This window comes from Egretta garzetta, unplaced genomic scaffold (genome assembly GCF_000687185.1).
Source record: "Egretta garzetta isolate BGI_Z169 unplaced genomic scaffold, ASM68718v1 scaffold41, whole genome shotgun sequence".
In the NCBI taxonomy this organism is placed as follows: Eukaryota; Metazoa; Chordata; class Aves; order Pelecaniformes; family Ardeidae; genus Egretta; species Egretta garzetta.
Genome location: NW_009258755.1, coordinates 3,130,101 through 3,151,808, shown reverse-complemented (window position 1 = coordinate 3,151,808; position 21,708 = coordinate 3,130,101). Strand labels below are relative to the sequence as shown.

Sequence of the window (21,708 nt, the reverse complement as noted above, 5' to 3'; positions counted from 1 at the left end):
ATAATCATACCATCAGAAAACCTGTGCAAGGGAAAGGATGAGGCCCCAGAACTGCATCTCTTGGTGGTAATTTCAGGGGAAGATGCGTGGGCTGAGACTCCCTGAAGCCCCATGTGCCCTGCCTGCTCTTATCTGAGAGGACTTTTCAGAGATACTCAGCATCTTTGGGCATGGCCAGGCATGGACCACTTCACCTGCACACCTCCATTACTTGCCTCAAAGGACATTTTTCAGAAGCACCTTAGAAAACAGATATCCACTTTCCATGCTTGGCAGCTAGTCTGATTTGCAAAGTCCCCCTCCACGGCTGCTTTATTTCTGGCATGGACAAACTGATGGGAGTGCCGAAAGAGCACATTACTGGGAAGCTCGTCTGATGCTACAGCGCCAGAAGACAGGCCTGGTTCTCCTCCTGAACAAGTGGTGGGACCAGTCAGAGAGACAACAAAATACAGTCACCACTCCTTGCTTCGGACAGAGGTCTGATTCAGCCTCCCGTTGAATCAAACACAAGAGCACACAAATGCAATTCCAACACAGTGAATTAAACACTCTTGGCTTGATCCATTAGTATCTCCCTTGACTGGCTCCACCAGGGTAAACAGTGAGACTGAACCAGTAGAACCAGTAGCTACACTTACCCACTTGTCCTTAGCACGAGCCATGATCGCCACAGGTCTACCATTTCCTATAACGGACCTTTCGATATAAGGCTGGAAGAAGTATAACTGTGCAAGGAGGTTATTCTTGGCCTGATGCACAGTAAGGCAGCTACGTGGATAAATCTTCCTGCAACTATGGGGAGTCTGGGACATAACTCACAAACCAGGACCGTTTCCTCAGAGTCTGCACTGATCAGCGATGTATCATCTCTCATGCAGCTACGTTTACTGAGGTTTATGTGGATTTAACTCCGCACATCAGGGAAAATCCAATGCCAGCAATGAAATACTAATGCAAACCCACTAACAGGATAATATACTTTTTCCAACAACAGAGTTACTGGCAGCAGCCTTCACCACGGGAAAACAGCAAACAGCACTAGGACCGTGACACCCACTGATCTGCATTAAGCAGGTGCCTTCGACAGGTGTCATACTGCCATCCGCTGATGTTCCTCCAGAAGATGTCCTGCCACATCCATCAGCAGCAACCCCGGCATGCCTTTATTTCCTCTCCTTGAGATATATATCCGAACGATTTGTCCAACACTTCAACAATCCAGTCAAATTACCAGGACAGGCATCTGATGAAGTGCGATGCAATCGCACTCTCCTGCTGCTGGCTGCCAAGCCCGCGCACGTACACCTGGGTAGCAGGAGTGAAACGCGGCCCTGCTCCAGCTAGCATTTTTCTGCTCCACAGGGAGGATCTGCCAACCTCCATCTAGCTGTTACGCTGTGTACCGCACCAGATTTCCTGGCTAAGCCTTGTCTGTAAGAAGAAGACAAGGGGTGGCTCCAGCGATCTTGCAGGACAGTCCTCACCATCCCAAATGCCACCAGGTCACATTCCTGGAAGGAGTCCACAGTGGACAAGTGCCACTGGGGAGCCCTGAATTAAGTGGCAGGTAGGCAAAACCACAGAGCATGAGGGACAAGAGAGGAAGGGTAGAAAGGTCTCCTGGGCTTACAGAAGCTGTTGTGCCTGGTGTGTTAGCGTGCATGGAAGGAGATGTAATTATGTTTTTGCCTCCCATCACACCTCCAAATGACAGGGGACAATGGCAACTCCCTGCCTGCGCCCAAGGCGACAGCTCTTTTTAACTGGTGGGCAAAGGAAGGGCAGACAGATCTGAGCCCTGGACAAAGGAACAAACCAGTTTACATGATCTCTGCCTGTACAGTGCAAAACCAAGCAGGACACAATATGCAATGACATCTCAGCCCTACCTTGCTGGAGAAGCAGTGACAATGTACCGTATCTCACCAGCCTGAGTCCAGTCACTTCAGCATCACAGTGCAGAAGAGGGATTAAATTTCCTAAAGTCCCTCAAAGCAATTTCCTTAGGGCAACTGTTTGCAAAGTTAGGACATTTTAACCATTGGCATATGGGATCAAAATGAACTCTTAGAAATTTCCCTTTCCCAACAGGAGAGAGAACTGTTTTCTTTCTGGTTTAGTGGGTAGATACACCAAAATGCAAAGAAGCGGAGGGATCTCCGAGTAGCTTAGTGTAAAAGGAAAAAGCCACTAATCCTAAAAGCGTGTCCTGCTGGAAGGAAACATGTTGAAGACTGCAGTAATTATAATCTATGAGACACAACCACCCATCCCCCCACCGTATTTGAAGAGGCCACAGTCCAGCCCTCCATGCTGGGGACTCCCACCCATTTCAAAGGGAGGTCTGCACTGGGTCTGTCTGGTTCAGGCTCCCACCCCAGACATTTCCCCAGGTTGAAGATCCACTTACCTGCCTGGTTTGTGGTTACATTTACAGACACAAACTGCCGGGCTCCAGGGTTCTGGTCGGACACTCCATTCACTGCCTCAATTTCAAAGGTATAGTTTGTATGAGCAAGCAGATCCACCATCATGACAGAGGTGTTTTTCAGGCCGGTTTGCTGGGGGAGGTACCTGACATGACCGCCACACGCCTCACACAGACCTGAGTGTGAGTTGCACTTCTTGCATGCAATATAATAAGACACATCTTTCCTTCCACCAGTATCAGCGGGGGGAATCCATTCCAGAAAGACACTAGTCTCGTTAACATTTGAGATGGCACTCCGAGGAGCAGAGGGGGGTCCTGGTTTGTAAAGTGAGAAAAACACATGGTAAAAACAGTATTATCAGTCATCCTGCTCTACTACTCTCTAGGCTGAAAAGAGACGCCCCATTGCTCATGTGCCAAAAAGTACATGGGGTCCATTTGCAGCAGCACCCGAAGAACTGGGAAAAGGGGGATTTGTTTTGAGCACTCCCACCTCACATCAAAGGGTATACGTTGGGATGCAACCACTTGCACAGGAGAAGACATGGGGCTGGCTCAAATCCAACAGGAGGAGCACTCCACTCCGGGGCATTGCCTCTGGTGCTCTCCTTGCTCTTCCTGCAAAGGGAGCTGCAAATTTTTGCTCTGCTCAAGTCACTGTCAGCTTCACCAGGGGCAAGATTCCCCCTCCCCACCCCATTGCCCCTATACTACTAGTCCCAGGTCCTAAAAAGATATGCACTGGGGTATTCACACTACTTAGGTACTCAACTCAGATGCCGAAACTTTCCTCTGCATGTACCCACCTCTCCCCATCAGCTACTGGGCAACAGTGACACTTAAGCTTGGGCATCCAAATCACACTTAAGTGAGACACTCAATGTAGCCCAAAGCAGATGGTGATCTACACAGGCCACTGGAAACACAGCCATATCCAGCTACTCGATGGCAGCCTTCTTGGTCCCTGCCAAGCGCTAGCACGGTTGGTTAGCCACACTGCGCTTGCTGATTTTGCCAAACCTCCCCGCTCAGGACGCCAGCGTGGCGTTGGCAAGGCTATCCAAGGAGGAACAGCTGCTACAGAGGTACCAGAGCTCCTGCAAAAAGTGAGCTGTTTTCCTTTCTCCTGCTGGGAAAGGCCACGGCTGGGCAAGCAAAGGCCACCTGGAGACACCTTCAAGACTGCTTACTTGCAGAAGGTGCTGCAAGCTTTCGTTTTTAACAGGCCTGTGTTGGAGATGAAGGGCAAGACAGATACCCCCTGAAGACAACGTGAAAGGACAAGCAGGAATCTCATGCAAGAGATCCACACCTTACATACTCAGGGAATGCTAATGAACAAGGAAGAAAGGGGAAATTTATTGAAGCAAGCTGGGATGGATTTTAGTCACGGCACCACCAAAGGACTGGGATTTTTCCAAGGGAGGTCGAGGAGGGAAGGCAACACGCTCCCCTTTGGTGTGAATGAAGCTGTCAAAACCCATGAGCAGTTCCTTGAAAAGAGCCTGACAAGTAGCTTCACCAGCTAGAAATCCATACGAATTTAACAGCCTGTCTTAGTCTGTCATCTTCTCACATTGTTGTGATAATTAAACTAGATCTGTTATTTAAAACAGGCAGTGTTGCAAAAATGAAATTACCTTATAAACCAGAAGCATTTTCCTCTATTTCCCTTTCCTATTCCCCTTTTTAAGTCTATAAAATTGGTAACAATGATAAAACACTGTCATGATTTTGACTCAAGCTGTTCTGATTAAATGAGGAACTCACTGCCAGAGGAAATAAATAATCCTGATATTTTTTTTTACTTCGGGGGCTGTGTGTGTGGAAAGCAGTTGAAGACAAAAGCTAAGTTTAGGAAATGGCAGACCAGCTTTGTTTTGTTCTGTGATCACTATGAGTGGGGATCAAGCCGCTCGCAATCTGTGCCAGGGGGACCCAGCGCTATTTACCTAATGACACCAAGGTACAGCCCAAGTCAGGACTATTTTCTGCACTGTCATACTTGTACTGATATAAGGGAAACTATGAAATTCATCTCTGGAGCTGTGCGGAGTTACATATCTTGCACTCAGTTTTTTTTTTAATATGCTTTTTATTGGTTAAGTTACCCTATTTTTTCTTCCACTGGATGAATGCCCTTTTACTGCTACCAGTACTCTAGGAAAAAATAAAGAACTCAGGCACAAGAAACATTTACTGGACAACGTGTCTTTAATGGGGGATAAATTATTACTTTTGTAAAGTCACCAGAGGTTTTTACTTGCTTTGTATGGAAGAGTCAGCTGCTCTTCTTGAATGCTTAAAAACATCAACTTCAGTGGAAATGCTTTGACCTTTTGGGACTTCATAACCTATAAAATTAGCATTCTCACAGGGGCTCAGAGAAAGGTCTCTAGTAGTCTATAGATATCTAACAAGATTTACTTGAAGAATCCTAGAATCGCACTTGGGTAAAACTTTGATAAATCACAGCTGGGAAAACAAAACAGTGTTTTACCTTTGGAAGAGGGGGCTCCTAGGTCTGCTAAGAAGGTTTGTTTTAAATTCCAACCTCCTTTTGTCAAGGACAAAGATATTGGATTACTCTTTTTTTTTTTTTAATATGTATATATTTTTTAGTTTGCTACTTTATACCCTAAGCAGGTAAGATTCACTCCTTCTGCACTGTGATTTACTGACCAGAGGCAAATACTTTCTGAAGAGGAAGATATTGGTATTTTTCTTGATGGACAGCAAAGCTGTTGTTTGCTGATGCACATATTTTAAAAATATAACCTGAGAGAGAAATTACCCTTGAGATACAAATATATATATGTACACAATCAAAATAAAGTTAACTGTAAACTTTTTGCAGGTAGAATATTACACTAAATACTACAAAATCTTCAGATTGTCCCATGTGTCATACTATTAAAATATTTCCCCAATATGCTCTGAACAGCAAGAGGGTTACTTGTCAGAGATGGGAGGGGAGGAAAAAAAAAGGGTGTAACTTTATGTTTTCATTTTACAGAGATGTTGTACAAGGAACTGAAGCTAGGATTACTTAGTTAAGAAGAAATACAGCGCAATTACGTCCTAGAAGATACATAATAATATTAAGAGAATTCTCAAACGCCCATCAGGACCAAACTTTTTTTTTTGTCTGAGGGCAATAATTATTTCAGACTGCATCACAGCACTATTAATTTAAAAATTACCAATCATTACTTATAAAACATGCTTAAGGAACTGGAAAAATTAAATAAAAATGCATTTTATCCCCTTCTCCCCCACCCCATACTTATGTGAGCAGTTGACAGTGGTGTAGCAGTTAGCTTTCTTTAGTGATGCTGGTGGTGATGGAGAGACTCATGCAGCTTGGGACTGAAAAGCATTCACTTTAAATTAGGAAAATGTGGTTGTATAGCTATACCAACTGGCAAGGGGACTTTGCAGGTATACAGCTGAAAACAGTCATTGATGTATTCTCTAAAATTAACTAGATTTCAAGTTGAGGGAATCCTATGAATATTATTAACTTCTGCTGTAATAAATAATAACATACAAAAAACTTGCAATATTTTCCTACCAGTCATGACTCAGGTCTGTCTTGCTTGCATTTCAGTTCATGATGAGATGTTCCCTTCCAGATCTAATCAGACTGGTTTAAAATGTTAATGTCGCTACCTACTCTTTAACGTCCCTGCCAAAATTTACTATCCCTGCAGCAGAGCTGGGGTAGCACATGGGCCCTCCTGATCCGCTTCAGCACCAATATAGCTGGATTAGGACAAAATCCCAAGAAAAGATGCATAGGGCAAGCAAGAGTGACCAAAGCACATGGAGAAGCCTCAGATGATCTCTGCTTTTGGGGTGGTAAGTGTGAATGCCAGCAGATGCTGCAACATCCTCAACTGCTGCACAGGTGGGTTGCAATGGGCAACAGAAGCTGAGCAGTGCCTTGGTCAGCGTTAGACCTCTCATCTGCCCCAGAAGTGCTGGGTACCCTGCCAAGCCATAGCCTAATACAGCTTCAGGCACCATCCCTGTGCTTTAAACTACCTTATAGTAAGCTTTCAAAACAGAAAAAAAACAAAACAAAACAAAACCACCAAAATATTAAAACCCCCAAACAAACTTTAAAAAAAAAACCCCAAAACAACCACAAACAAAACCCAAATAAGCATAAAAAACCCAAACAAACATTAAAAAAAAAATCCCATGGTATTTGCAGAATCAGAAATTCCGACCTTGACCTACAGGATTCAAATTGGACCAGAAACCTGGGGGAGACAGGCACTCAAATTTCATTTCTTTTTAACATTTGCTGGTCACTAAGTTTGCCTTGGGGAAAATCCTGCCCCACACTCAGGTCACAGGCACTCGTAAACCTCCTCCTCGGGGACAGCAGCTCCTTCCCTGTGCTAATTCAGCAGCAAGGCAGGCTGGATGAGCAACCCTCCATCCTGAGAAGGGACAGAGAGCACCACCACCGACGGCGGGCAGGAGGCACTGTGGGCACTGGCAGTCTGGCATAACTCTGTATCAGTCCCTGGCTTGGGATCTGCCTGCACAGAAAAGCCAATTTTATGTGTGTTTCCAGAGCTCAGAATACTCCTCTCCCTTCCTGTTTCCCCATACCACACTGGACCTCATTGTCTCTCATTTATCTATGTTTTTTAAGTCAGGCCAAGGGGCAAAATGGACATCAAGAAGACCTGGTATCAAAGTCTTTCATGCTGTAACCCACCCTAGCTACCGCTCCAAAAGACAGCGGCGGCATATCTATTTAATAAACTGACAAGTGCTTGCATGGCTTGCCCCTCCCCGACCACTTTGATCCTACACCATCAGCTACTGCCACGCTGCCTAAGGCTGCCTTCTCCTTCCCTGCAGAACACCTTTCCACACCCACGTGCTTCACGCTCCTTTGGCGGATGAGAAGCAAATGCAGAGTTCAAGGGCCCCAATTCTGCTCCAAGTACCTCCTGCGGGCAAGCAGAGACCTGCCGAAGGCAATTTCCTTTGCAAGAGTGTCTCTCCAACAGGAACAGATTTTTTCTTTTCTTTTTTTGAAGTGCAAACTTAGGAAGCTAGGAAGGATGTCTGTATTCACTGGGATGAAGGCACAAAAAGCCACTATCATGCCCGCAAGAGGCAAGGAAACAGTATGGAAGTCACCTCTGCACCGTTGCCCAGTGGCTCTGACTGCATGGACTCATAAACCTACTTTTTCCTCCATTGCTTAAGTTCCTTGGAAGCTCTACTTGCTCCTGCCCCAGTAGTTCAGCTCCTCTTCGGTCCTTTTTAACCACTTTTGCACTGGCAAAATCACATTCTGAGCATGACAGACCCAGCTCAGCAAAAACCTGTGGCTTGTGCTACACTTGCTGGGACTAGCTGGGGGCAGGCAAATTGTGGCCCTAAGTATCTGAAACATAAGCTGGACAAGAAACTTTCAAGGTACAACTTGATAGAATAGCTCACAGATGGCAGGAAAAGGGCAAAATTAGTGATTCTGATTCCACTGACTCCATCGTGGACTCCCAATACCCAATTTGCTTGCTATACTCCCTCCTCCTACACCAACGGGATAAGCTCTACATTTTTGCTGCAGGTTTGGAGAAGCAACTTCCATCGCAGAGTTTTGAGGTTACCCTGAAGAACAACCATCTCCAGTCAGCTTGGAAAGGTAGGGCTCTCTCCCTGCTTGTTTACTGAAAATAAGCTAAGAGATGATACTAAGCAGGACCACGTAGGCGCTATCCGTGGCCTTCCGCTGACAAGCGCTGTCCCTTGTTTCCTCCACGTGCGTGCCCCACACCGGTACCCACTCACGCGCCAATGCAGATGTCTGAACGCCACATTGCTGGCTGAGTCCGACCATGAGCCGACGGTCAGAGACAGAGCATCCATTTGTTACAGAAACGCTTCCTGGGTTTAATGCCAGATTTTGAAGCAAAAGGCTTCGAAAAGCCTGTTCTCGTGTAACTGAGGGTACCGTGGACAAAGCCAGTGACATTACGTGTGTGTCAAGACTAGTCCAGACTCCAGCCCAGAGCCTGTAAAAGCACATTAGTTAGGATCACAATGTCCAGTCACAGTACAGGAACAGCTCAAAAGGATTAAAAACAACCCTATAAGCACATGCTTACTTGTACAGGCCATTGTAGGTGGGTCTGATTCCTTCCTAAAATAGTGTTCTTCACACAGGCAAGATGTGGATGCTTCATCAAGCGTGTAGCTGTGAGGGGGACATTTGCTGCAGGATGGACTGTGGGGTGAAGCTTTGAAGAACCCAGGTCTGCATACTGTGAAAAGAAGAACCACAGGCTAAGCTCTCCCATCATAAAATTAGTCTCTTCACATTTCCTTTTAAAAAAAAAAACCCCATATCTTCAGCTAGAAAACAAATACTCACAAGCTATTTGGTTTCCATATTTTAAAACATTCTATGCCACTAACAGACAGTGCATACTTAAGTATCCGCATGAAAAGAGAATGAGAAGCTGTTGATTATTTTTTTCCCCTAGCATCTGCCTTTGCTGGGTATTTATTTTCCTTGCTGAATGCATTAGAGGTAACATCTTTTGGGCTCTGCTTTAGAAAACATTATTGTGTTTGGGGTTTTTTTCATTCAGTCTTAGACAGGTAAAATACACCTCATGGTTTTCGTTTAAGTTGTTCTACACCCAGAAATCAATGTCTTGGCAAACAAATAGCAAGATGATGGTGGAGGGGATCTCAAGATCGACAGCTTTAAGACACTGTGATAAGGCTACTTCCCTAGGGTCTTTTCCCCTGCAAACCTGTGATGAACTTTAAAGTGCTCCACATAAGACAGACTGCTCTGGGTATGGCCTGAACCAGACACGCTCACCATACAAGCTATTCCTTCCAGCTCCACTATATATGCATGACAAGGCACAAAGACTGATATGAGAGATATTTTTGTTCTCACAAATATAATATAAAGCTGTGTGTTGGGATTATTTTTTCTTTTTTTTTTTTTTTTTTTTTTATTAATAATTTGAAGTGAATCCAGTACTATAGTGTTTCCAGCCTCCTGAAACAAGTGCTCTGTCACCTAAGCAAAGCACTCTGCACTTCACCTGCACGTGCCCACTCAGCCAGGAGCGGTGACAGCCACAGGTTTGCACACATCCATCCTGGCTTTAGGAAAGAAAACAGCTGGCCCTGTAAACATACCGTTACATGTAGTATTACAAATCACTGTTAGCAAAAGGAGGAAAACTTGATTTTCTGTTTTTCTCAAAATGCAGAGACATGAAGACATGTTAAAGCAGCTCCAATGCACTGCTACTTTTTTTTCCTCCAGAGATGCTCTAAAATAATTCTGCCCGATATCATAGGTGCACAGGTCTGCTATCAGACTTAACAGGAGTTACCTGGAAATCCCAGAGCCTTTCCATCTGCATTCAAACTTCCCCAGCTGTAATTAGCTTGGAAGGAAAATGAGCTCACAGCAAAAGCATGAGTATTATCCCACCAGGAATGTCCCAGACAATCACTGCACAAAGGTCATGTGCTAAAATTCAGCCAGTGATGACAGAATTCATCTTCACTGTAGATAGGTGATTGCTTTTCCTCTGATGGACCAACTACGACAACTGCCTCTACAGTTGGCTCTGCTTCCTGCAGTACCAGAGAAACTCTTTCGACATCTTCCCTTTTGCGTCACTAGCTTCTTCACCAAAGGTGACACTTGCATATCAACTCCTAGCTCCTAGAGCCTACCAGCAAGTCTTTGCTGATAAAGATCACTCATGCATCAAAAGGGGTGTAACCCAAGAGCATCCAATAGACCTCCCCCAGGCTCCACCTCCAGCCTTGCCCAGACCTTGAGACACACAACCCTGAAGCAGTTCCCAGGCCCATCATGGGCTGCCAGGTCTCCACCACGCATCTGCAGCCTCTCCATCCTACCCTTGCTCATCTCCAGCATCCCTGCTGACATCCCCAAACCGGGCACCCTCCCACACCTTCCCTCAGCTCCCTTTTCTTTCCACAAGACAGCTAGAGAACAATTAGTAGGACTGGAGGAATTTACAGGTTTTAAAAACCCAGTTTCCAAAATTGCTCATCTTCCAACTAGTGCTCCATACCCAGGCTACGAGCTCTGCAGGATGCAGTTCATCTGCTTTGTGTCCATACACCAGGACCGGTGAACAGACCTAGGGCTGGATTTATTCTTGATGGCTGTTAGCGGACTTACCACAAGCTGCCCTCATGCTTTATGGCGCATTCCTCAGTTTCTAGTACAGAGTTAAGTTCTCTTATTTACTTCACAGCCACCTTCAAGCTGCCCTACCTACAGCAAGGACTTGTTATACAATCTCTGGAGAGTCTTTGGGGAGAGGAGACCACCAAACGGCTCCTCTCTAGCCTACAATTTGTATTTTAAAGCCAAATCAAACTCACTTGCACACACAGACAACAGAGGTGGGGAAATGAAAGCACAAAAATGCGCAACATATAACAAGGGCAGCCCACATCCAGTGTGCACTTGATGTAATTAGCCTTCAAAAAAGGACTTGAATTTATCTCATTATGTCCCATCAAGACAGACAGAAAATCATTATGGCACAAGAGTTTACTGTGCTTCTATTTTGTGCAAAGCAGCAAATGCAAAATAAGTCAGTTTTCCTTGACAGATTTTCAACGAGGTGCAGCTTGTTAATGACGGTATGATACGTAGCTCAGCTCAAAGGGAATGTTACGTTTTCATGAATAAGTACGGAGCCAACAGATGTACAACACCAATAACCCATGTTTTAATGAGGGATGTGAAATGAAACTGAACTGGACCAATTTTTGTATAATCTGCAGGCTCCCATGGGTCAGGCAAGTCCCTTCTCTATCCGAAAGGTATAAGGAGCAACATTCAAGAGCATTAAATTACACTAAAGATTTCAACATGAGTCCTCATAACAAACAGCCAGCAGAGCAGCGTGCTGTTGTATCTACGTGAAACATTCTTGTGTCGGTTCGAAAGGAAGACTTCAGGGGCAGGAGATGGGATGTGTAAGAAATGGGAGAATAGAAAATAAAAACAAATGCAAGAATTACCACAGCAAGTGGTGCTGTGCTGAGTCCACGCCCTTGCAGCAGAGGCCTTGGGGAGGACAGAGGGGAATTTTTCAGGGTTCCCCTGGCACAGCCTTCCAGCCTCTCAGGACCAGTGGCTTGGGGACCACTCCTGATGGCAACCACAACACTTGCACTCAGGAGCAGAAGCAGCTGTAGCTGCGTGAGTGTTTCCAGCATAACTAATATCTATTATAACACTTTTCTCTGTACCCTTTCCTGTGTTTGCTTTGTACACGACACAAAGGAGAGGACAGCCAGTGAGGTGATTCAAGCAGCAATTCTCTAATAAACAGGGATGTTGTGATGGAATGGATGCTGTTAGATGAAAGCTGACCCAGGAACATCTTATGGCTCCATACTGCAGAGCAGGTATCACAGTAGCCGGATGGGCAGAGTCTTGGCTGAGCTCAACAGCCAAAAGAAGGGGCTGGTACCATGCCATTTTTCTGCCACTAGTGTCAATGTCTCAGATATTTTGGAAATTGGATTTAGAGCAGAACAGGGCCACAAACAGCCTGCACCTTACCTTGCACGTACCTTGGGTTTTGGTCTTATCTTACCATTCCTCTTCTGACAGTCAACCTTACAATCTCTTCATGAAGTATACATGACTTTATTTAAAATTACATAGGTGTCTGGGGTTGAATTTCTAATTAAATCTTTTTTTAGTCTTCTTATATTTTTATCTCAGTCTTTCTAATTCAACAGCTCTTGAAAGGATACATAGAACTAGCACAGTATGGTCACGCACGTAATGGTACTATATCTCTCTTTTCAAGGGGGCGGGAAAAGGAGGAGAAATAAGATGAGCCTAAGACTCCCCATAATCTGCTGCAAGCCAGCTGAAAAGAAATGAAATAGAGTTTTAAGCTGTTGATGAGATCTGATTCTTTCTTCCTAATATTAAAATTGATAACTCCTTAACTGATTAACAGCCATTGATGTGTGAAAATAGTCTTTAAATTAAATTGGTTGGTAGAAAAAAAATAGAGAGCATTTTTAGACATAGCAAATGTGCCATAAACAACCTGCTGGTGTTAGGTACAAGTGGGATGTGTTTCTGTTAGCAGCACATCCATTATTAGCAAATTAATTTCACTCTTTTTATTTTTAGTAGCAACCACAAAATGTTGTAGGCACAGAGCATTAACGTCTGTGCAGCCTTTTGCTTGCGCACTTCAGGAAGGGCCAGAGAGAGATGGCTGCAATGAAGGACAGCAGCAAGAGCCTCTTGGGACAGCAATGGCATGAGCTAATTCCCTAAACCGGCAGCGATGGGATTAGAAACTTCATACCTTGCAGATGGGAGCCCACAAAAGCCATGCTGATAGAAACCAGCTCTTTGAACGTGGGGGGATGGAGGAGAAATCACTGGTCCTCTTACAGTGAAAACTGGCCTCTTCAAATGATGTGCTGAACTTTGTTGCTGTATCAGTAATAGAGATAGTGAGCATCCAGTGTGGGGGGAAGTGGGCAGAACAAGCCAATAACATCAAACAGCTGGGACTACTTGACAGATTATTTTCTGCAAGCCTTAACATCAAATGATTCGCAGCTGCATCCCTGTAACCATCCCTGTGCTTCAGCTGAAGGCTGCATCCAACTGGCAGGGCTCGGCTCCTCTCCAGCTGCCCCACACCTTTGATGCACACTGACCCCAGGCAACTAGTGCTGGAAGCAAAGACCACCTCCAAGGTTCTCCATACCCACAGGCATGTATATGGCTGTGTCGGTAAAACCACACAATTAATATTAGCGGGAATTTCAGTTTTGTCCCCGGAGAGAGAAAAGGTAGGAAACACAACCCTATAAGCCTTGAAACCTCAGGAGATATGAAAAAGGTCCAACCTATTACTCCCTTCACACTCTCGTGATGCTGGGAGGATAAACTCACAGTACTTAAGTGCTTAGGATCAGCGAAGCGACCTTTCATATATCCCAGAAAATAAAGCTCAAACAGGAATTACACTGTCTCCCTTACAGAGCACCAAATTAGTCTCCACAGTAATCAGAAACCACAAGTATAACTCATAAGGCAGTGCATCTAATCCATAGATAAAGCTAATGGACAAAAGCTAACAAAAATTTATGAGGATAAGGATGCCTAGTCTAGACGGAGCACAGGTTATCCAGCTGAAACTGAGGTTTCCTGCAAACCTCCTTTGCTTCTCCTTCCCATCCTTTAGTCCCATTTGCCTTTTCAGACCGCAAACTTCTTCAGGCAGGGACCCACAGCTCAAATTACTACGGCTTTTAGAAGCAACCACGGCATGAAACTCTCTGCCCCATGGACAGACTCATAACCCATACTAAGCTCTTGGCTGAGATGCAATCAGGACATGGTGTGTGTGTTCAGCAGAAAGGAGAGCAGCTCTGTAGCTCACCAACTCTGCCTTCATTAGCACATCGCTCTGGCGCAGGGAATATGCCTGGAGAGTTGAGGGATTTGAGCAAACACAAGCTACAAATAAACCAACCCCTGTTCTAGTCTCCAGAGCTGCCGTGCCTTGAAGCATTTGCACTGAGAAGAGGGGGCTGTTGCCTCTTAGATGCATCCAAAACCTAAAGAAGGGTTTAGCGAGGTATGGTCTTTACAATGTGGAATCAATTAAACTGCTGAGCGGCTCCAAGCCTCGGCTTGTGCTCCTGACATGCACCTTTACTTACAAGAAAAAACAAAACAAAAAACACAGCAGACTGTCTTCATGTCTCCCAACCAATATAAAGAGATGGTCTCCATGCTCTTCCAAAAAGTATTTCAAGAACTACAGCAACCCGCCATCAAGCATCCTCCTGCAGAATTTACAAGCAGGCTCCCAAGGGCTAATCCTGCCCTCCCTAACATCTCTCCTTGAACTGCAGGCCAACACAGAAATTGCTGCCAAAGCTATAAAGCTATAGAAAAATGTGTAAAATGCCCTGATTATATCTCCTTTAGGGTTGGTCTGTCTATCCGCAATAGTGCTATGCTGCTTCCTGCAGCACGCCTTGGGGATTTGAAGGGAATTAAATAAATACCCACTACTAAAACACTGTAACTCGAAGCTGCCAGTTTAGCTGAATCCACTGGACTTGCCAGCATCCTTCAGCAACTCCAGCACCCAATGCTGCAGCCCAAGACCAGCTAAAGGTCCTTTTAAACAGGTTCCTGGAGCTTGCTGGATAAGTGGGGCATCTGAAGGACTTGCACCTTGGCAAAAGAGACTCAGTCCTTCCCTTGGATGTAAGCCAATTCATACATCTCGAGTGGGAAACACTCTTTTAAACTTTTTTTTTGGTTCTAAGAAAATGCCGTGTCTTTTGATGCTGTGCTGTCCAACTCCACACTAACTCAGGCTGAATTACCTCTACTCCTCATCGAAATCAGCTCTAGCTCTGAATAACAAAACAACCTTGAAAACTAAAATATAAATAAATTAGTACTTCCAGTTCCTCCCCTTGAAATACCACTTTTTCTATCATGTGACTCACTAAACTGTCACATGGCAATTTATGACATGACTGTAGTTGCTGGAAAACTAAGAATTAACTGCCACTAATGACATTAATGTGTTTCTTCTAAATGGTATAAAACTTCATCACATGGCATCACTCTGAAAAATTCATCAAATTCCCAAGTTAGCTACATTTGCAAGCCATAAAAATACCTAGAACACAATGCATTTGAAAATGCTCATGATTACATTAAGATCTTAATGGGCTATATTTCTGCACATCCCAGCTTTGCTCTAAAGAAGATTTTCAAGCAATCAATGAGGCAAAACCTGAGTCTCAGTAGCGTGATGGAGGAGCGGGGAAGGAGATTTATCCTGGCACGCATGCAAACCCGCGCTATCATTTGGGTTTGATTTTGCAGAAAGAAAGCAAGCTACGTAAAATAAATTCTCCTAAGGGAAACAGAAGATTTTTCAAAAGCACTCAGCACTGCTCCCACTGGCTGCATCGACAGCAGGGCTAGCTGGGTGCACTTTAGTTTTGTGGGGTTTTTTCCAAACTCTCCTGTCCAAAAAAACCCTGGGAGAAACTTGTACATTTCTAGAGAAAGCACTGCTTGAGGTGAAGTGTTATTTCCTAGAAACCCCAAGATTTCTGTGACCAGCAGCTGCATGGTCTTCCAAGCCTGTACAAGGGCTCCTTCAGCTCTCAGCCCAGACCTGTGGTCCTCGTTGCTCTCTGGTTACAAGGGACAGATCCAGGTTGGTCTCACTGAGCCCCGACTACCTGGCTTACAATAAAAAAAGGCAGTCCACATCCTGCTGCTGCAGCCTCTCTGACTATTAGAGCTATAAAATACCTATCTCTGTAAATCTCTATGTCTACAAAAATCTATCTATGTATCTTTTCTTTGTTCTCTGAGGTGCGGGATGAAGATGCGCTTAAATTATGCTTAAATTACTGTCTTTTTTTTTTTTAATGAAGACAAACGGAAATCATTTTACTCCCTTAAGCAGAGGAAGCGATGATTTACAATGCTGCACCTAAGGGAAAAATACGATTTAAGATACAGAAGGCAGCAGAGACACATTTGTTTCTGCACACTTCTAACCATAACTTGAGATGCCTGGCTCTGCACGTAATCCAAGAGGCACAAGATACTGTTTTGGGGGTTTCTGCACACAAAGACACGCACCCCGGGTTATCCTTTGTTATGCGTACGGTAGCTTAAACATTCAAGCTGCATTGCGCACTAAGCGAGGGGAGGATTGATGGACAAGCCACAGAACTCCCTCGAGTTCAATAGCGGCGTTGACTGAATAGCAATAACAAGCACCATCCCTAATGGCAAGAGGGGGACAGGATCAAACTTGAAAGTGATGCAGCCAAAACCCCTCTATGTCCATCTGTGTACGCGTATTACGGGCAGTAATGCAAAGCCCAGTTGGTAAAATCTCCTGGAAAATAGCGTTCTTCAAAGCCGCATGTTTGCTGGCACAATACTACAGTAAAAGGGTTTTAGTCTTCTGATTCAGTCTGACATAGGGATCTGGAGCCCAGCCAGCAAAGAAAGAAAGATTCTCTAATTATGCTGTGGTTTGGACAATTGCAACCCATTGTGGTTAAGAAATATGACGTTTGGGAGGATTTATTTTGATGATTTATGTCATGTGTGTTTACTCTACCAACATTTCAAGGTTTTAGCCTGAACTAATAGACTGTACATATGTAGGCATAAAGAGAAGTAAAAATGCTTAAAATATTTCCTTCTGGTTGGCTCTACCTTGCGCATCTTCATTGGTGTGGACAAGATTTCTAGGTGGTGTAAAATCAGCCTTTCCTCCGCTGACTTTTTTCATCCAAAATAAGCAGCACCCCACCAACCTACGGTGATGTTAACACCTACACAAAAGGATCCTTTCAAAGCCTGCCTCAAATGTTTAAGGGGTTGTTTGCTTCTAACTTTATGATCATCTGTCTCAGGAGGTAAATTTGGCAGGACTGGCTGCTGACAATTTATTTTAAAATTGTTCCTTGGTAATTTATGACTGAACATATGTCATTCTAGACACATCTATTCAAATTCCATCAGAGGGCAATGGAGATGAATCTTTTACAGTCCTTCTGACCAAAAAAAATAGGAAGAATTTATCCAGAGTTGCCTGGACTAAGTGTGCTAAATGGGTTTATGCACATAAAAGTGACTCCAGTGAAGCGTTTTTTGGGTTGTTTTTTTTTTTTTTAATTTAAGATACAGGTGATGCTAGCCAATTCTACAGCAGGCAGGCGGCTTAGAGGTGCACAGAAGGAAACATGGACGTGTCTCTTAGGGAACATCTCCCTTCAGTCATGCCTCCTTCAGCAGAAGCTTGGGGGTTTTTGCATTGGAGCACACTGTTTGGAATTACAGATGGAGGTCTCGCTGAGCTAAATTCTGCATATGCATACCATGAGATGCTTTGGCTTTGGTTAGGAGGCAACAAACCAAAGGGTGTGTGCAAGAAATCTAACGAGGAAAGGTGGGCAAGCTCCACACACACAACAAAGTGCAGAAACATCAAGCAGCTATCCTGTCACGTACAGATATGATGCTTCATTATTTCAGTTTAATTAACCAGATATCAAAATACTGACATTATTTGTTGACTAAACTACTCCTTTATGTCAGATGAACATTGCAACACCTCACAGTTCATCTGCCTTGCCAAGTAACTACACCAAACAGCTCTTCTTTAGGAACAAGCTCAACAAAGGGCAACCTGAGGCATTGCCAGCTCTTCCCATGTTGGCCTGACAATATTGGGAGCTTTTCTTTGAGCTCCAATCCTGCAGCCCTGCAACAACAAGAGAATCTGTTTCAGTATAATCTCTCCTATTTGTGGAGGAAAACTTGCTGCATGTGAACAAGCATGCTCAAACCTAAGATAGATCAATACAACTTGACACTTTAAACCTCCTGGGTTTGGAGCCAATCTCAATACTATTTGGGTGGGTGGCCTCGTGGCTTTTGGATGCTGGAGTTCAACCATCCTTGCCCTGAACTACTTAGAACTGCTGTGGCTCCAGACCAGACAGAAAAACACCAAAACCCCAGAGGAAAAAAAACCCATGCAGTTATATCCCAATAAAGTACTTTCTATTGTAGACTATAAAAAGTACTTTTCTGAGACAAAAGCATCCTACTCTTGGGAGGGAGATGTCCTGCTAGCACCCCTGTCCACCGCTTCTTCTTGCCCCAAAAATGGCTTTTTAACATATGCAACTGCTCCAGAAATTCAGATGTGAAGCAAAAAGTAAAGCAAGGCAAATATCGCCTTCCCTCTTGCTACATGAAGCCTCACCACAACCTCCTTCCCACCAAATCCGTTTCCCCATACCAGAAAGCATTAGCCTGAAACACACTTTACAGCAGCAAGCTGGCCATTCTCACAGGCTTTTTATTTAAGGTTTTGAGCTGCCAAATCCTGATTTATGGAGATTTAATTCTTGAACTATTATAAGGGGATACTGTTGCTCATGTGTTGCTTAGCTGCCTCTCCAGCTACATCCAAAGAAATAAGCGTTGCCTACAGGAGCCTGTTTGCCCTGAAACCCCACCACTATCTTTATTTGTAATTTCCGCTGCACCTCCACACCCTTGTATCACATCAACTTGAACAGTCATCTTAAGCTGGTTTGGGAAAAAAAAACCCAACACTTCTGCTTTACAGAAACCATTCACATTTGATTTGTTCAAGGGAAGACTGGAAGACCAAGAGGGGAGAAAGGGGAGCAGCTGGTGTGGGCACAAGAGCACTGAGCCCTGGCTTTGGCGTACCTATGCCTTGCAAGAAAAGACCACAACCAGCTCATCTGATGTCTCATATACGACCATCCCCAAGGGTTTGCCATCCCAGCTCCTCTTCCACACCTTCTTTTCAAAGCCTTGTCAAGTATTGTGGCATCTATACTGATACCCAGCGGGCGAGGTGGGGCACAGGAGGATGCTGCTTGTCCTCTCAGCAGCCCTAAAGTGTAGAGACTGCAGGAGAAGCTGAAGAAAGAGTCGGCAGGGGTGGGGGGGCAAGAGATACTTCTAGCCTTTTTTAGAAGAAAGCCTGAAAATGCAAACACCAACAGCTCAACCAGCAGAACGCAAATGTAAAAACCCCAGTATTTATTCTTTTATTTGAAGCGGTACGCTTTGCACTGAAAGACCAAATGGGAGTTTTCTGACTCAGGCAGGGACTAGCAAAATATTCCTCCCTGTCATCTCTTGGCCTCCCCAACACCTAGCATCCATTCCATATGGATGCACTTTTGGATGCTGGTTTCTTTTCAGATGCACTAGACAGCAGCTAGGAACTTCTAAGACTGACACTTAGCCCAAATACCATTCACAATTTATTTTTTTAAAAGTTGCACAAGTGGCAAAAACACAAGGTTCATCATTCTGCACAGAAATTCTCTTGTCATCCAGCCAAATTTAAAAATAAATAGTTGCAATTATATGTGTCGCTACATTATTTATGTAGATGCATTCAATTTGCAGAAAGCTGCTATAAAATATTCGCCTTCAATACACGCAAAATTTATTGCACTTTTATTGTATACTTTCCTCTCCCTGCTCAAATGTATGTTGCTCCCTGCCTATTTTTTTAGCCCGTGTTACTTAACACATCATTTTCCAGCCGCTGTTTCTGCTAGTTTTGTCTTGAAAGAGGGAGGGATGTAATCCAAATCCAAATGTTTCTTGATTATTTGTGAATGAGGCTGCTGAATGATTACTAGACAGATAATTCCAGTATTTCCCTTGCAATCGAGGACCTCTCCTCATCTCTGCATTTTACTCTTACAGCTGCTGGGTAAATGATATGCACCGAGGCTGCCCAAGGCTTCAAAGTGCATATTAATTCTGCCAGGAACTCCAGACACTCTGAAGAATTGCTAATTTAACAACAGACTGTGAAATTATTTTTTCTTTCTGTATTAATTGCTGTGCTATTTGAAAGTGACTTCACTGCCTGTGCTGGTTTTGGCTGGGGTAGAGTTAATTTTCTTCATAGTAGCTAGTACAGGGCTATGTTTTGGATTTGTGCTGGAAACAGCGCTGATAATACAAGGGATGTTTTAGTTAATTGCTGAGCAGGGCTCACACAGGGTCGAGGCCTTTTCTGCTTTTCACCCCATTCCACCAGCGAGTGGGCTGGGGGTGTACAAGAAGCTGGGAGGGGGCATGGCCAGGAGAGCTGACCCCAACTGACCAAAGGGATGTTCCATACCATATGGCGTCATGCTCAGCATATAAGAAGGCGGCGGGGGGGGCGCTCAGAGCGATGGCGTTTGTCTTCCCAAGTAACCCTTATGGGTGATGGAGCCCTGCTTTCCTGGAGATGGCTGAATTCCTTGCTTTGCTTGCGCTGTGCAGCTTTTGCTTTACCTATTAAACTGTCTTTATCTCGACCCATGAATTTTCTCACTGTTCATCCTTCTGATTCCCTCCCCCATCCCACCAGGGGGGAGTGAGGACTGGCTGTGTGGGGCTGAGTTGCTGGCTGAGGTTAAACCACGACACTGCCCCAACTGTCTTTTGGCATGAAGAACAGGGGGCATTTCATCCTGCCAGGAAATAATTGAAAGCTTTCTCCCCAGCAGTCCCTATATCCATAACCAAATATAAATATGTGAAACAAGTGCTAATAAAAATAGGTTAACTTGCTGCAGGTGTTCCTCTGTCAATTTATCCAGGTGATATTAGCAAAATCTGACAGGGAAGCACAGCGATATATTTCACTTGTGCCTTGACATTTTGATTCTGTTTGTTAGGGTGTATGCGCAGGGATCTGGCTTTTTCTCCAAGACCTCTATAGCTGTCAGTCTGTGCAAACAGGATTTGACAAGATGTCCATTTAGCAGGATGGGAGGGCAAAGGAAAAAAAAAAAAGTAGAGACCAAGTATCTGGGTAAAGCTGCAGTGCAGTGCACAAATGGATGTTCTTCACATACCAAGCAACTTGAAAAAAAAGAGCAGCTTGATATGCAGGATCTGAGGCAGTTTGCATCCTTTAATCAATAGCTCCTTCAAGAAAAGTGGCCAAGAATAATATAAATAGAAGGCAGAGGAGAAAGAGGACAAAAGGCCGGCATTGAAGAAGGCATCAGGATCACTGTACACTCATCCACAGGAAGATTTTTGGCTGGTCTTATGCCTTTTTTAAACAGAGAGAGGAAAAAAAAGAAAGCTCTCCTTTGCTCCTGAGAAATTAGATTTAAGAAGAAATCTAAATAGGAAGTTTTGCTTTCCAAGGCTGCCCTTTTCCAGCTGGAGGAAGGAAGCAGAAGGCGATGAAGCTGTCTCTTCCAGGGATAATGTAGAAACATGCTCTGCTTATGGAGCCCCAAATTTAGAAGTCTTCAGCTTGTCTCTCACTGCAAAGAACTTTGGACCAGAAGCACACAGATGGGTTACAATGAAATACAGTTAGAATTATCTACAAAGATGAAACAACAGAAAATGAATATAGCATTTAAACAAGACAGTAATCAGAGTTTAGAGATTTATGGCAACAGGCTGGTAAATGAATGTAATGAAGGGATCCTGATCGTCTAGGCAATTCCTGCATCTCTGTAAGACTCTCTTCAAGAGGGGGTTAAAAGCAAACCTGAATGCGTAACTCGAGTTAAAATCCAGGGCAAAGGTGTTAAGTAGTGGGGTTTTAACCAGACCTTACCTTTCAGCACATGCCAAAGCCACCACAGGACCT

The 21,708-nt window shown here is 44.3% G+C and overlaps 1 protein-coding gene across 6 annotated transcripts in view; it reads right to left on the bottom strand.

Moving 5' to 3' along the window:
- EPHA5 (EPH receptor A5) overlaps positions 1-21,708 on the bottom strand; it is a 183,313-nt gene that overhangs the window by 77,902 nt on the left and 83,703 nt on the right. For all 6 annotated transcript variants that reach the window (XM_035888876.1, XM_035888877.1, XM_009649209.2 and 3 more), the window contains 2 exons: positions 8,575-8,730; positions 2,414-2,749 (listed from right to left, as the gene is read on the bottom strand). In XM_035888876.1, coding sequence (XP_035744769.1) covers positions 2,414-2,749; positions 8,575-8,730 — 492 coding nt within the window. The remainder of the gene's footprint in view (positions 1-2,413; positions 2,750-8,574; positions 8,731-21,708) is intronic.